Source organism: Amblyraja radiata, chromosome 33 (genome assembly GCF_010909765.2).
Source record: "Amblyraja radiata isolate CabotCenter1 chromosome 33, sAmbRad1.1.pri, whole genome shotgun sequence".
Classification (NCBI taxonomy): domain Eukaryota; kingdom Metazoa; phylum Chordata; class Chondrichthyes; order Rajiformes; family Rajidae; genus Amblyraja; species Amblyraja radiata.
The window spans coordinates 9,804,076-9,819,910 of NC_045988.1; the positions used below are offsets into that span (position 1 = coordinate 9,804,076).

The 15,835-nt window shown below is 50.2% G+C and overlaps 1 protein-coding gene across 1 annotated transcript in view; it reads left to right on the plus strand.

Annotated features, from left to right (window-relative positions):
- The window catches only part of alg9 (ALG9 alpha-1,2-mannosyltransferase), an 81,862-nt gene that overhangs the window by 2,755 nt on the left and 63,272 nt on the right, over positions 1 to 15,835 (plus strand). Inside the window, exons 3-8 of the mRNA XM_033049951.1 lie at positions 553 to 687; positions 4,705 to 4,775; positions 5,764 to 5,852; positions 7,531 to 7,666; positions 8,982 to 9,069; positions 10,112 to 10,217. Coding sequence (XP_032905842.1) covers positions 553 to 687; positions 4,705 to 4,775; positions 5,764 to 5,852; positions 7,531 to 7,666; positions 8,982 to 9,069; positions 10,112 to 10,217 — 625 coding nt within the window. The remainder of the gene's footprint in view (positions 1 to 552; positions 688 to 4,704; positions 4,776 to 5,763; positions 5,853 to 7,530; positions 7,667 to 8,981; positions 9,070 to 10,111; positions 10,218 to 15,835) is intronic.

Here is a 15,835-nt window from a genome sequence, read left to right on the forward strand (position 1 = left end):
CCTTTCTATTCAATGCGTCAGTGGTACATTATTGTCACAAGTACATCGGTGCAGTGAAATGGTTTGTTTGCATATGACCCAGTAAAATCATACCACAGTTACACAGAGTCCCCACGTGTTTTGGTGCCGACAAAGTTACAATAAGTTCATCAACGTGTTTTACCTTCTGGTCGCAGCGGCGACTCGAGTCTGCACCGCAGGTGTCTTTTGTAGATGTTCCTTGGTCCTCCTTGGTCTAGTGCAGTAGAAAGGGCAGCTAGGCGGTGGTGTGCTCCTCCTGCAGTATGTGGGAAGTCAGGGAGTCTTCCAGTGTGGGAGGTGCATCCAGCTGCAGCTCTTTACAGACCACATTAAGGAACTGGAGCAGCAGCTAGATGACCTCAGGATCATCCAGGAGACTGAGGAGGTCACAGATAGGATTTACAGTGAGGAGTTATGCTTAGGGTAGGGCTCAGAAGTAGATGGGTGATCACACAAAATGACAGTAAGATGCAGTTGCAAGAAGATTAAATTGTTGAACATGTGATTTATGTTTCATGTCTTTGTTTCCAGATCCATTTTCTGTTGTATGGAACGGGATTCCAGACTTGGGAATATTCTCCGGTGTACGCTATTCGTTCTTACGCTTACCTATGGCTCCACGTTTTACCTGCCTGGTTCCATGCCAAAATCTTGCAAACCAACAAGGTGTGTTTTATTGAAAGGTATTTCTGAACTGCCCGCTGTTTCCCTCTACATTAGGGGGTACCTTTACCCGTACTGCGTCCCTATACATTAGAGACACATTTACCTGTATATTAGGGGTACGTTTATCTGTACATTAGAGGCATATATTTACCTGTACTGTTTCTCTGTACATTAGGGTGTGAAGTGTGAAAGGTACGTTGAAATTTATAATAATGTGCACTTTCAAAGAGGGAATGGGGAGGGGGGGGCAATGGACCCGCGCTGAGAAATAGTGTCAAAACAGAAAGGTGCCCACTGGTCAGCATGGAATAATTGGACCGAGTGGCCTGTTTCTATGCTATACAGTTCTAAGATTTAGCGTGAATAAGTAGTTCCTGTGTTTAACTCCGGTGCTGGAGTGAAATATTTCAATGTACGGAGTCCACACTAGTGTTTGTGGAGCCAGTGCATAGCAGATGTTTGGACTGTACACTGTTAATACGTTCCATTACTGCTCTCCCCTGACCAGTCATCCCCGCCAGCAGTATCCAGTATCTGTTGTCAAGAGGAATGGCCACAGCACTCTGCTTACTGCCTTTTCAGGTGGTCACCAATCTACCTCCGGCCCCTGCCCAAGGCGTGACCTTCTCACTGTCACTCCTATCTGTGACCTCTGTCTCCTGGGTGATCCTGAGGTCATCCAGCTGCTGTTCCAGTTCGCTAACGCGGTCTGTAAGGAGCTGCAGTTGGACCCACTTCCCACACTGGAAGTCTCCCTGACTTCCCACATCTGCAGGAGGAGCACACCACCGCATAGCTGCCCTCTCTACTCACCACACCAAGGCAGATCAAGGAACATCTACAAAAGGCAAGCTGTGCAGGCCTGGGTCGCCGCTGCGAGCAGAAGGTAAAACTCCAATAAACGTATTGTAAATAAATGCTGTGCCTTGTTAGTTGGACTTGGCCTTGTACTGTAGCCATCTATCTGACCACAGTGAACGAGAATATAGAGTGACACAGTGTGGAAGCAGGACCTTTGGCCAACTTGCCCACACCGGCTAACATGTCCTGGACTAGTGTAGCTGGAACATGTTGACCAGTGTGGGCAAGTGGGCCGAAGGGCCTGTGTCCACACTGTATCACTCTATATTCTCGTTCACTGTGGTCAGAGAGATGGCTGCAGTACAAGGTCAAGTCCAACTAACAAGGCACGGCATTTATTTACATGCGTGGTGGTTGATAAAACCGCAGGCAAGCTGGAGATGGGAGCTCCAATCCACATTGTCATTTCAATGAACCTGGAATGGTGCTGGGACTAAGCCGAGCATGGAAGTTGCAGGAATGTTGCCAAAGGCCAGCTGGTTGAGTTCATGCCTGTTAAATAGTTCCGACCAAGTCTTGGTCACCCTCAGATCCCATCCACACTCCTGTTGATGTTGTTTGTTCTCTGCCATGGAATCCCCCTTGTCTAAATTACAGGAGGTCTGTGTGTGACCTTCAGCCATGGCTCCAGTGCCTGAGAACCATTGATTGCCATGGCGCAAGACAAAAGAGATTGTGATCGACTTCAAGTGGTACGCATACCCTGGTATACATTGACGGCACTGATGTAGAGATGTTTGAAAGCTTCAACTTGCTAGGAGTAAATATCACCAGCAACTTGTCCCGGACTAGCTGTATCAAAGCAATGGCGAAGAAAGCATACCAACGCCTCAACTTCCTTGAAAGGCTTAGGAAGTTCGGCATGTCCCTAACAGCTCTCACTAACCTCCTCAGATGCGCCATAGAAAGCATTTTAAACGGGATGCATCACAGCATGGATTGGGAACAGCTCCATCCAAGACCACAAGAAGTGGCAGATAATTGTGGACGCAGACCAGGGAATCACACAAACCAACCTCCCTTCCATTGACTCCATCTACACTTCACGCTGCCTCAGCAGGGCCAGCAACTTAATAAGGATCAATCTCACCCCAGCCACTCCCTCTTCTCCCCTCTCCCACCAGGCAAGAGGTACAGAAGTGTGAAAACGCACACCTCCACATTCGGGGACAGTTTCTTCCCAGCAGTTATCAGGCAACTGAACCATCCTGTCACCCACTAGAGAGCAGATCTGAGCTAACATCGACCTCATTGGAGATCCTTGGACTATACCGGACTTTATCTTGCACTAAATGTTATTCCCTTTATCATGTATCTGTACACTGTGGACGGATCGATTGTAATCATGTCTAGTCTTTCCGCTGACTGGTTAGCACCTAACAAAAAGCTTTTCACTGTCCCTTGGTACACGTGACAATAAACTAAACTGAACAGTACGCTGTATCTCTATGCACAGAGCACTTGGCATTTTGTCAACCACGGATACCTGCAGCTTCAGCCGATCGATCTTCAGATGCAGCTGCCAATTACTGCCGCTACACTGCTCACTTCTCACCACCTTGCAACCTTTTCCAATTCCCGAGGGAATGTCTCTATTGAATCTGCTTCTTTTGCCCTTTACGGCAGCCCCTCCACAGCGCGGCTTGCTGCTTTTCACAAAAAGAGTTCCTATTCTCAATGTGTCTTTCTCCAATTATCTTTGATATTATCTTTCTCCAATTCTCAGCAGTTTATCCTCAGTCAGAGCTCTGCACCATTGTGTACAATTACACTACAGCTTTCCCGGCCTCTATCCGAAGGAGAGCATCCTAATTACCCGAGGTTCGATGTAATACCTGTCACTTCCAGAAAGTAACGATTACTGAACAAACACAGTGTAAAACCATAGAGCCTTCTTTGCCACCCTCTCCACTTGTGTTGCCAGTTTGAGTTCTGCACCTGCAGCCAACAATCCCTCTGAACATCAGTGCTCCTGAGGATCCTACATTTGACCTCCCAAAGCGCAACAACTCACACTTAATCCCCATCAGCCATTTCTTAGCTCCTATTTCCATCTGATCTATATCCTGCTTAGTTTAGTTTAGTTTCGAGATACAGCGCCGAAACAGGCCCTTCGGCCCACCGGGTCCGCGCTGACTAGCGATCCCCGCACGCTAACACTATCCTACACCCACTAGGGACAATTTTTACATTTACCAAGCCAATTAACCTACAAACCTGTACGTGTTTGGAATGTGGGAGGAAACCGAAGATCTGGGAGAAAGCCCACGCAGGTCACGGGGCGAATATACACACTCCGTACAGACAGCACCCATAGTCGGGATCGAACCCGGGTCTCCAGCGCTGCATTCGCTGTAAGGCAGCAACTCTACCGCTGCACCACCATGACCACTGCATCCTTGACAACCTTCTGCATTATCCACAACACCAATGTTTGTGTTGTCTACACATTTACGTATGTATACGTTCTGACTAGAGGGCTGAGACCAGCGTTGGTTTGCAACGATCAGTGGTGGGTCTCAGACCAGGGTCCTGCTATTTACTGTTTCCTTTTACGTTTGACCTTGCAAAGTGCAATACCTTCCATGGACCATGTGGTCAACATCCACTGTCCTATCGTCATCAACCATGTTCGTCACCTCCTCAATAAATACAATAAATTCTGTGAGACACGACCTCCTCTACACAATGCCATGATGACTATCCCTCATCAGACCAGAGACGCAAGAGACTGCAGATGCTGGAATCTTGAGCAAGAACCAAAGTGCTGGTGGAACTCAGCGGGTTGGACAGCAGCTGTGGAGAGCATGGAGGGACCATATTTCGGGTCGGGACCTTTCTTCAGGCTGGACGAAGGTTCTTGCCTCAACATGGATTCTCCATTTTAACTCCACAGATGCAACCCACCCATGAGTTACCCCATGTTGTTTCAGACGTGAGTAGATACTGTTCCCCATCTTCGGTAACTTCCCTCCGACCAAGGCGATGCTTAAGGGCCTGTAATGTGCTGCACCCTTAGTGGTTGAGCTTTGTTCAGGGGCAGAGAAAGGTTGAGCGCAGTGCGCGGCACTTTGTGAAACTGCATTGACAGCTGTTTAATATCATTAAAGTTGAATCCACAGTTGGCTTTATCACAACAGGTGTTTCTGTTTACAGGTACTTGTCTTCTATTTCTTGCGATGTCTCTTAGCCTTCTTCTGCTGTGTTTGTGAGCTGTACTTTTACAAGTAAGTCAGCATAGTGTCTCGGACGTGTTCCTGCTTTGTGATAAGAATATTAAAAACTGTGAGATTGGACCTTCCTTGTCCGGGGTGCCTCCTGCACTCAGCATGGCTCAGGGTTGGACAATAGGGGCTACACTTCACACCCACCGTCCTCATCTCTGGACACCGTGTGCGTAGCGGAGAGGGTCGGGCTGAAGCTGTGCTGGTTGGGCAGCTCCTGGGCTTGGCCAAGCTGGCCATCCGCGAGCTCTGGTGCCAGGCGGAAGAGGGCTCAGCCCGAGCCAGCTGCCTACTCCTTCTCCGGGGTTCCAGGTTCGCACCCGAGAGGGACCACCCGCTGTGCGTGGGCACCCTGGAGGATATCCGGGACCGCAGGGTGTAGAATGCATCCGTTACTAAGATGGGGAAATAGTAATTTAAGAATGGAAGGTACACAAAAATGCTGGAGAAACTCAGCGGGTGCAGCAGCATCTATGGAGCGAAGGAAATAGGCAACGTTTCGGCCCGAAACGTTGCCTATTTCCTTCGCTCCATAGATGCTGCTGCACCCGCTGAGTTTCTCCAGCATTTTTGTGTACCTTCGATTTTCCAGCATCTGCAGTCCCTTCTTGAGTAATTTAAGAATATTGGTTTTACTTGTACTATAGTGGTGGGATTTGTTTAGAATAATTCAGAATTGTACATATTATTGTAATTATTTTTTTAAATTAAAATAAAGGGTTGGATAATAACCCTGTCACATTTAATCTCCAAAAACACAGCACCCCACACTTGTCCACATTAAACTCCTTCTGCCATTTCTCCACCCAACTGGTCTATATCCTGCAGTATTCTTTGACAACCTTTGACAGCCTCCACTGTCACTGACCTCCCGACCCTGACCAAATGAGCCCTGATATTTAGACAATTGTTAATGACTGGGGCAGAGCCACTGCTTCTTTGTCTCAGCACCCCTTGGTACTAACGGAGAATCTGCTGGTTTGTGTTATAGAGCCGTTTGCAAGAAGTTTGGTCTCCACGTGGGGCGACTGATGTTGGCGTTCTTGGTTTTGAGTACGGGAATGTTCTGCTCCGCTGCGGGTAAGTCACGGGGGAGTCTTGTCCAAACGGACAGAGTAACACCCAGGATGAGAGGGGATCGGGGGAATCTGGGAGTGATTGGACCTTCCTCGTTTGACTTCGTCAGTTAGCAGATGTATGGTTTTGGAAGCTGAGATCAGACAAACCCCTGAGGGATATAAAGGGAGAACTTAAATGGGAATCGGGAGGGGCCGAGAGGGTCCGTGAAATGTCCTTGGTGAGATGGATTGAAGAGAATGCCAAGGCACCATTTTATTTATGTATTAGAAACCGGTGGGTAGCTAGGAAGACGGTAGGATCAGTCAAGGGCGGAAGAGGAGAATCTATGCTCCGAGCCGGAGGAAGAGTGTGAGGTCCTCAATGAGAACTTTGCCACTGTATTCACCCAACGCAAAGGTAAAGCAGGATGGCGAGATCAGGGAGGGGTAAGCTGATGCTTGCGCATGTTGATATCAAGAAGGATGGGTGTTGGGTTTTTTGAAGAACGTTAAGGTGGTTAAGTTCCCACAGTCTGATGGGATCTATCCCAGGTTATTGATAGAGGCAAGAGAGAAGATTGCAGATGCCTTGATGGAGACCTTTGTGTCCACTTTAGCCACAGGTGAGCTCCCAGAGAACTGGAGAATGGCCAGTGATGTGCGTTGAAGGACAATAGAGACGACCTAGGACATCATAGGGCAGTGAGACTTACATCCATGGTAGGGAAACTATTGGAGAAGATTCCTGGGGATAGGATTGAGTCGTATTTGGAAAAGCATGGATATATATGGGATAATATGCGTGACATTCTGCAGGAGAGGTCCTGTCTGAAGAAGGGTCTTGACATGAAACGTCACCCATTCCTTCTCTCCAGAGATGCTGCCGATCTCGCTGAGTTCCTCCAGCAATTTGTGTCGACCTTCCTGTCTCACAAGTTTGACTGAGTTTTTTGAAGAATTGTCAAAGATAATTGGTGAGGATATGGCAGTGGATGTTGTCTACATGGACTTTTGACAAAGGTACTCGTGCTAGGCTGGTGCACATGGTGAGTTGGATATGAAGATGGCTTAGCTCTAGAAGACAGGAGGCAGAGGTGTTCTGCAGGGATCAGTGCTGGGAACTCTTGTCTGTAGTATATATAAGGATCTGGATAAAAATGCAGTTCTAATTAATCAGAGGTTTGGATCGTGAGGAAGGTTGTCAAAGAATATAGCAGGATATGGGCCAGTTGGATATTTGGGTGGAGAAGTGGCAGATGGAGTTTAATCTGGACAAGAGTGAGGTGTTGTGTTTTTGGAGGTTAAATGCAAAGGGAAAGCATACTGTCATATCGGGAGCACCGGATGCAGTAGACGAGGTTAGAGGAGGTGCATGTGAAACTCTGTCCCATCTAAAGGACTACTGGGGTCCCTGGATGGAAGTGAGGGAGGAGGTATATGGGCAGGTGTTCATCTCCTGTGGTTGAAGGGGAAAGTATCTGGGGAGGAGGTGGTTTGGGTGGAAAGGGATGAGTGAATTCCCCCCAACACCACACTGTCATTGATGTCCATGCCCTATGTCTCTCTTCCCTCCCCCTTCACTGCCCTTGGGTTGCTGCCCCATGTATTCCCCCCTCACTGCCCTTGGTATCGTCCCTGCCCGATGTCTCACCCACCAGGACTGTGGCCCATTGCTCTCTCTGCCTCGCTCTCTCTTGCAGCCTTGCTTCCCAGCAGCTTCTGCATGTACACCACACTGATCGCCATGACGGGCTGGTTCACGGAGCGGGACGCGGTGGCGGTGCTGGGCGTGGCGGCCGGAGCCATCGTCGGATGGCCCTTCAGCGCCGTCCTTGGGTAAGGGCCTCCTCCAACGCGGCTCCCTGATGCTACACTGGTCAACCTCGGGTTAGTGCGTGGGGGGTTGCTGAATGATACAGCACAACGGGACCATAAAACATAGGAGCAGAATGAGGCCATTCAGCCCATCGGGCCCACTCCACCATTCAATCCCCTCTTCTGTTTTTGATTTTGTAACCAAATTGTAATGTAAAAAACTAAAATTCTAATTCAAAAATTAAGAATTAAAATTCTAAAAATCTGAAAATCTATTTTTTAACTCTTTAGTAGCCGGTACACTGTAGCAATGCAGACCATAACAAAAAGTGCTCCGTTCAATTAATACCCCATGTCCCAGCCAGTCGTGCTTCTCCTGTTGTGTAAGGCTTGTTCATGGTTCACAACACTTTGCATGAGGATGAGTGAGGGGGGTGTGGAGAAAACCCCTTCTGTTTGTCTTGAGCTTTGCTGTGTTTATTCAACAGGCTGTTTTCTGAGTGGTCTCATAATGTTTCTTCATAATAGATATTAACAAAATTAATCCAATAACTTAAAAAAAAAAAATAGACACACAGAGTGGTGGAGTATCTTAGCGGGTCAGGCAGCATCTCTGGAGAACATGGATAGGTGACGTATCGGGTCTGGATCCTTCTGGGCCTTCGAGCAGGGTCCAAGCCAACACGCCACCTATCCATAGGAGGGAACTGCAAATGCTGGTTTAAACCAAAAATAGGCAGAAAATGCTGGAGTAACTCAGCAGTTCAGGCAGCTTTTGAAGAAGGGTCTCGACCTGAAACGTCACCCATTCCAAACGTCACCCAGAACGGGGTACTGATTGGGGATGATCAGCCATGATCACATTGAATGGCGGTGCTGGCTCAAAGGGCCGAATGGCCTACTCCTGCACCTATTGTCTATTGTATATTCAAGATTCAAAATTCAAGATTCAAGAGAATTTATTGTCATGTGTCCCTAATAGGACAATGAAACTCTTGCTTTGCTTCAGCACAACAGAACATAGTAGGCATGAATACAGAACAGATCAACATGTCCATATACCATTATATAACTATATATACACACATGAATAAGTAAACTCATAATGTGCAAATAACAGATAATAGGCTATTAATGTTCAGAGTTTTGGCCTTCTCTCCATTGATGCTGCCTGTCCCTGCTGAGTCACTCCAGCATTTTGTGCCTAACTTCTCCTATCCATGTTCTCCAGAGATGCTGCCTGACCCGCTAAGTTACTCCAGCAATTTGTGGCTATTTTTGGAGACCAGCATCTGTAGTTCTTTGTGTAATCTAATGACTTGTTCTCTTACTGCAGGCTGCCGATAGCATTTGACCTGCTGATACTGAAGAGGAAGCTGCAGAGTTTTATTACCTGGGCAGTTGTGGCGCTCCTGGTTTTCCTGGTAAGTGTGGGAGGAGACGATTATCACAGCATGACCTCCACCAGCCTAGGTCTGGATCACTGCACTGACCACTCACAGAGTGTAGCAAATGAAACCAGAGCAGGTGAAGCAAACAGCATCCCCACAGACATCTCAGGAGCTGACTGACTCCTTTTGTGTTCTCATTCGACAGCCTTGCTGTTGGTGTGTGGACCACTGGAGAGCAACTGACTTGTTGCACATCAAAGCTGTCTGTTTAAATTTGTTCACTTCTAAAAGTACCGCCACAGATTTGAAAATAGTTCATATAGTTTAGTTTATTGTCACATATACCGACAAGAGTCAAGAGTGTTTTATTGTCGTGTGTCCCAGATAGAACAATGAAATTCTTACTTGCTGCAGCACAACAGAATATGTAAACATCGTACACTGTAAACAATATGATAAACGGGAGAGAAAAAAAAGTTCAGTGTGTGTGTGTATATATACACATTCTCACAAATGCACACACATATATACAAACATTAGTAGTCAGGCAGCATCCATGGAGGCAGAGGGAAGGTTGCAGATTCAGGTCGAGTCCCTGCATCTGGACTGATTGTGTTGCAGGCAGGCAGTGGATATGAAGAGGGGGTGGGGGGGAGGGGTGAGGTTGGGGGCTGACAGGTTGCAGGGGGGGGGGGGGGGGCGTGTGGCGGGCAGATGGAGCTGGGTGGGGGGGGGGGGTGGAACTGGGAACCAATGCCTGGTGGGTGAGAAGTAGAGACCCATCAGGAGAGAGCAGTTGGAGCTGCTGTTACATTTGGAGATACCTGTTGCCACCGAAGATGCCGGGACACCGATATGACAAATTCCTTGTGGTGTCCCGGATATGTTTCACTGTCTTCACTGTAGCACAGATGTGCCCTGACCCCTTGCTGTTGGTCAGGGCTTGCGGTGCCACGGCCCCCAAATTGCAACAACGACTGTGCCCCCAGAAGTCCTTCGTCCGTTGTGAAGCTTTGAGGTGGTGGGAGGCTGGGTAAGGCGCTATCTAAATGTAGATGTTTCTCCTGGTTCGCAGCTCCCTCTGGTGGTGGTGGACAGCTACTACTACGGGCGACTGGTGGTGGCTCCGCTGGGCATCATTGTCTACAATGTCTTCACCCCCCACGGCCCCGACATCTACGGTGAGGCTCTCCCCCCTCCCCCCCTTGCACCGTCCCCACCAGCACCCACCGCCGTTACTGTGTCCCCTCTGATAAAGGTGGCCAGTTTAATTATGCAATACATTGCTCTGATCTGTAGTTGTGTTACCTAGCCACAAGAGTTTCATTCTCACCCGTCCCGATACTGAACATTTGTCTGGACCAGGAAGTAATAGAAATAATTTTACCAATTCGTCTAATTTGAGGAAGGACATTCTTGCTATTGAGGGGGTGCAGCGTAGGTTTACAAGGTTAATTCCCGGGATGGCGGGACTGTCATATGCTGAGAGAATGGAGCAGCTGGGCTTGTATACTCTGGAGTTTAGAAGGATGAGAGGGTATCTCATTGAAACATATAAGATTGTTAAGGACTTGGACACGCTAGAGGCAGGAAACATGTTCCCGATGTTGGGGGAGTCCAGAACCAGGGGCCACAGTTTAAGAATAAGGAGTAAGCCATTTAGAACGGAGACGAGGAAACACTTTTTCTCACAGAGAGTGGTGAGTCTGTGGAATTCTCTGCCTCATAGGGCGGTGGAGGCGGGATCTCTGGATGCTTTCAAGAGAGAGCTAGATAGGGCTCTTAAAAATAGCGGAGTCAGGGGATATGGGGAGAAGGCAGGAACGGGGTACTGATTGTGGATGATTCGAAGGGTCGAATGGCCTACTCCTGCACCTATTGTCTATTGTCTACCTAAAATAATACACCAAACAGTTCTTGCAGATAATATCTTGGATAGATTGTGTGGCACCAGCAGAATGTTGATTCTGCTTTATAAATGTCTGGATCTCTTCATAAATCTGTTGGGAAATGTGGAATTGGCAAACCTGGATAATTGAATTTGTAAGAGTTGTTATTAATGGCCGAGACATTCCCATGTGGCGACTCTCTGCCTACCTTGGGCATGTAAAACAAAGAATCTCACTGTGACATGTCACATGTAACAATAAAGTATCATCCTGTTATTCACTTACTCAAAGGTCAATGTTGAAGATTGAATGCTCATTGTGCCGTGCTACAGTGCACCATCTGACCACACGATGGCCCCGCTGAGCCGTGAGTGAGTGTGGGCTGTTTGCAATTGTTGTCAGCGACTTGTCATCTGTCCCCGGCCTGTTCCACAGTCGCAGTCTCTTGCCTCAGCGTGGCGTCAGTCTGTGGCAGGGCTGGACAAAGTGCAGAGAAGATTAGTATGTTTCTGGGACTTTAGAGATACAGCGCGGAAACAGCCCTTTGGCCCACCGGGTCCGTCCTGACCAGCGATTACCCCGTATACTAACACTATCCACGCACACACAGACGCAGACATCTGACATTGCATGTTTCCATTTGTGGTACGATCAATAATCTAGCACCAAGTCACAGCGATTTCTACCTCCACTTCCTACACCTCTCTCGTCCCCTGCACTCTTCTCCCCCCCCCACCTCTCCCCCCCCCACCTCTCTCCCCCCCACCTCTCTCCCCCCCACCTCTCTCCCCCCCACCTCTCTCCCCCCCACCTCTCTCCCCCCCCCCCACCTCTCTCCCCCCCCACCTCTCTCTCCCCCCCACCTCTCTCCCCCCCCCACCTCTCTCCCCCCCCCCCACCTCTCTCCCCCCCCCACCTCTCTCCCCCCCCCCACCTCTCTCCCCCCCCCACCTCTCTCCCCCCCACCTCTCTCCCCCCCACCTCTCTCCCCCCCACCTCTCTCCCCCCCCCACCTCTCCCCCCACCTCTACATCTCTCCTCCACCCCTCTCCCCCACCCCCTCTACATCTCCCCCCCCACCTCTCTCCCCCCCACCTCTCTCCCCCCCACCTCTCCCCCCCCCCCCACCTCTCTCCCCCCCACCTCTCTCCCCCCCACCTCTCTCCCCCCCACCTCTCTCCCCCCACCTCTCCCCCCCACCTCTCCCCCCCACCTCTCCCCCCCACCTCTCCCCCCCACCTCTCCCCCCCACCTCTCTCCCCCCCACCTCTCTCCCCCCCCACCTCTCCCCCCCCCACCTCTCCCCCCCCCCCTCTCCCCCCCCACCTCTCCCCCCCACCTCTCCCCCCCACCTCTCCCCCCCACCTCTCCCCCCCCCACCTCTCTCCCCCACCCAGCCTCTCTCCCCCCCCACCTCTCTCCCCCCCCACCTCTCTCCCCCCCCCACCTCTCTCCCCCACCTCTCTCCCCCACCTCTCTGTCCCCCACCCCTCTCTTCCCCCCCACCTCTCTCCCCCCCCCCCACCTCTCTCCCCCCCCCACCTCTCTCCCCCCCCACCTCTCCCCCCCCCCCACCTCTCTCCCCCCCCACCTCTCTCCCCCCCCCACCTCTCTCCCCCCCCACCTCTCTCCCCCCCCCACCTCTCTCCCCTCCACCCCACCTCTCTCCCCCCCCCCCTCTCCCCCCCCCCCCACCTCTCTCCCCCTCCTCTCTCCCCCCACCTCTCTCCCCCCCTCCTCTCTCCCCCCCACCTCTCTCTCCCCCCCACCTCTCTCTCCCCCCACCTCTCTCCCCCCCACCTCTCTCCCCCCCCACCTCTCTCCCCCACCTCTCTCCCCCACCTCTCTCCCCCACCTCTCTCCCCCCCCACCTCTCTCCCCCCCCCACCCCCTCTACATCTCTCCTCCACCCCCACGCCCAGTCTCCACACGATGACTGAGCTAGCAAAAAAACAATTCTTGAGTCATTTTGCCTCATGCTGCCGAAAGTGTGTTTATCACTAAAAATAAACTTTATTAATCACTGTGTTAATCTACCACCCAAGCGTAACCCAATTTAGATGACTAAGAATGACTATTTATATAGAGGCAAGTTGCTATTTATAATGGGGCGCAGCATCTCAGCAAATCCATTCAAAAGCTGTCGAAAGTATCGGGGCCTTTTTGCAGCTGCTCAATCGTAGAGATTCCTCCACAAACACGAACCAGATTCCTCACCCCCACCCTCACCCTCAACCCCCACCCTCAACCCCCACCCTCACCCCACCCCACCCCACCCTCACCCCCACCCTCACCCTCAACCCCCACCCTCAACCCCCACCCTCATCCCACCCTCATCCCACCCTCACCCCCCACCTCACCCCCCACCCTCTCCCTCACCCCACCCTCTCCCTCACCCCACCCTCTCCCTCACCCCACCCCCACCCTCACCCCCCACCCCACCCCCCACCCCACCCCCCACCCCACCCTCACCCCCACCCCACCCTCACCCTCACCCCACCCCCCCCCCCACCCTCACCCCCAACCTCACCCCCAACCTCACCCCCACCCCACCCTCATCCCACCCTCATCCCACCCTCATCCCACCCTCATCCCACCCTCATCCCACCCTCATCCCACCCTCATCCCACCCTCATCCCACCCTCACCCCACCCTCACCCCACCCTCACCCCACCCTCTCCCTCATCCCACCCTCACCCCAGAGATTCATGAGATGGGAGGGGGGAAGGGGCTGTGGACAGGGGAGAGGGTCCAACGGGTGGGGGGGATATGAGGATTCATGAATGGGGGAGGTGGGTGGGAGTGTGGTCAGCATTCAGGAGGGTGGAGGAGAGATCTGTGGAAGGGGCGGGGGGGGGGGGGAGATGGGGGTGTGGGAGAGTTGTCCATATAAGGAAGGAGGAGAGGGGTGAGTGGACAGGGGGGGGGAAGTTTGGCAAGGGGTCAGTGGATATGTGTGTGTGCGCACGCGTGCGTGCTCGTGCGTGCATGATCATACGGCAGGCCCTGAACTGTGGGCGTTTGTAAGACCTGCTTCCGAACACTATCTCAATCGCGAGGTTCTTGAGTGGGTTACTGCAAAGTTTGGCAATAAGGTTCTATCAAACTTTCACGTTGGGATTACCTTTGATTCTGGTCGTGTGCGTGAACGCACACTGTTGTGACTTGTGTAACTCCACTTTGAGCAAAAACTAAAGAAGGATCCCGGCCTAAGAACGTCAACAATCCATGTTCTCCAGAGATGATGCCTGACCTGCTGAGTTACTCCAGTACTTTGAGTCTTTCTTCGGTATAAACCAGCATCTGCAGTTCCTTCCTACACATTGAGCAAAAACTTGTTTGCTATGAGCTGTTCACTTATTTATTCAAAACAAGTAACTTCAATTCATGAAGCAGGTTTCCAGAACATCCAAAGGTGCTTTTTGGGGACTGCGGTACACATGCAGTAATGCAGTAATGCAGGAAACATGCAGCCAAATGTGCACAGCAAGCTCCCACTAACAACGTCATCATCCTCGTTGGGTGAATGATGTTGGTGAAGAGGCAAGTTGACCCGGGGACACTGGCAGCAATTCCCTGCTCTTCACATCAGCTGTGTATTTTGTATCCTCTTGAAAGAGGAGTCGGGACCTGGAGTTAAAGGAGGCACACAAACACAAAGTGCCAGGGGAAACTCAGTGGGTCAGCCAGCATCTGTATCAAACTTGTATATGTGTTTATGTATGTGTATATACACACACAAACGCGTGTATGTATATATACATATGCACACATGCACAAAAATGTATATATATATATATACTTACACACACAAACAGGTCTGAAGAAGGGTCTCGACCCGAAACGTCACCCATTCCTTCTCTCCAGAGATGCTGCCTATCCCGCTGAGTTACTCCAGCATTTTGAGTCTACATCCTACACACACATATATAATATATATATATATATATATATATAGACACACACATACGTACATCCACACGTATATGTATGCACATGCACACAAGCACGCATATATACATGCAGACACACAAATAATGCTGCTGTGTGTGTACATATGTTTGTATATAGTGTACATATTATGTATATATACACATTCATATATATGTAAAATAATGCTGCTATATGTGTGTATATCTACACACACACACACACACACACACACACACACACACACACACACACACACACACACACACACACACACACACTGGGAGTGATCGTTTCAGCAGCTCCATCTTTCCGATCATGGCATGTGATGTTATCTGAGGCTCTTTGACAGAATCATTTTCTCATCATCGCCACCCACCGATTAGACTGTATAATGTGAGGAGCAGTGAGCGATGTTGGATCAGTGGAACGGTATTTATACCGGGCATGGTTAGACTTGTTATAAATAAAGCATTGTTAAAAACCCATACCGGCTCATGAGTGCAATCCAAAGTTAAGATCTCAACTTCAGCGAGCCGAATCTTGATTCTGAGAGAGTCTTGGTGTTATTTACCAAACATGGGCTCCAGTGCTAAGAGAACAATGCTGCAGTGTTGAAACACGAGAGACTACAGATGCTGGAATCTTGAGCAAATAACACAGCGCTGGATGAACTCCGTGGGTCAGGCAGCATCTGTGGAGGGACCAGACTGATTGAGAAAGGGGGGGGGGGGGGGAAGAAAGCTGGAAAAGAGAGGTGGGGACAGGGCAAAGCCTAGCGAGTGATTGGTGGATACAAGTCGGGGTTGGAAATGGGTGTAGGTGACAAAGGCTAGAGGTGAAATGAAGACACAATAAATCAATCAGTTTTATTCGTCACATTGCACATAAAGTGCAAGTGAAATGAATTTGTTAGCAGCGGTTCAATGATAAAGAACACACAAACACAATAAAAATTTAACACAAACATCTTCCATCCC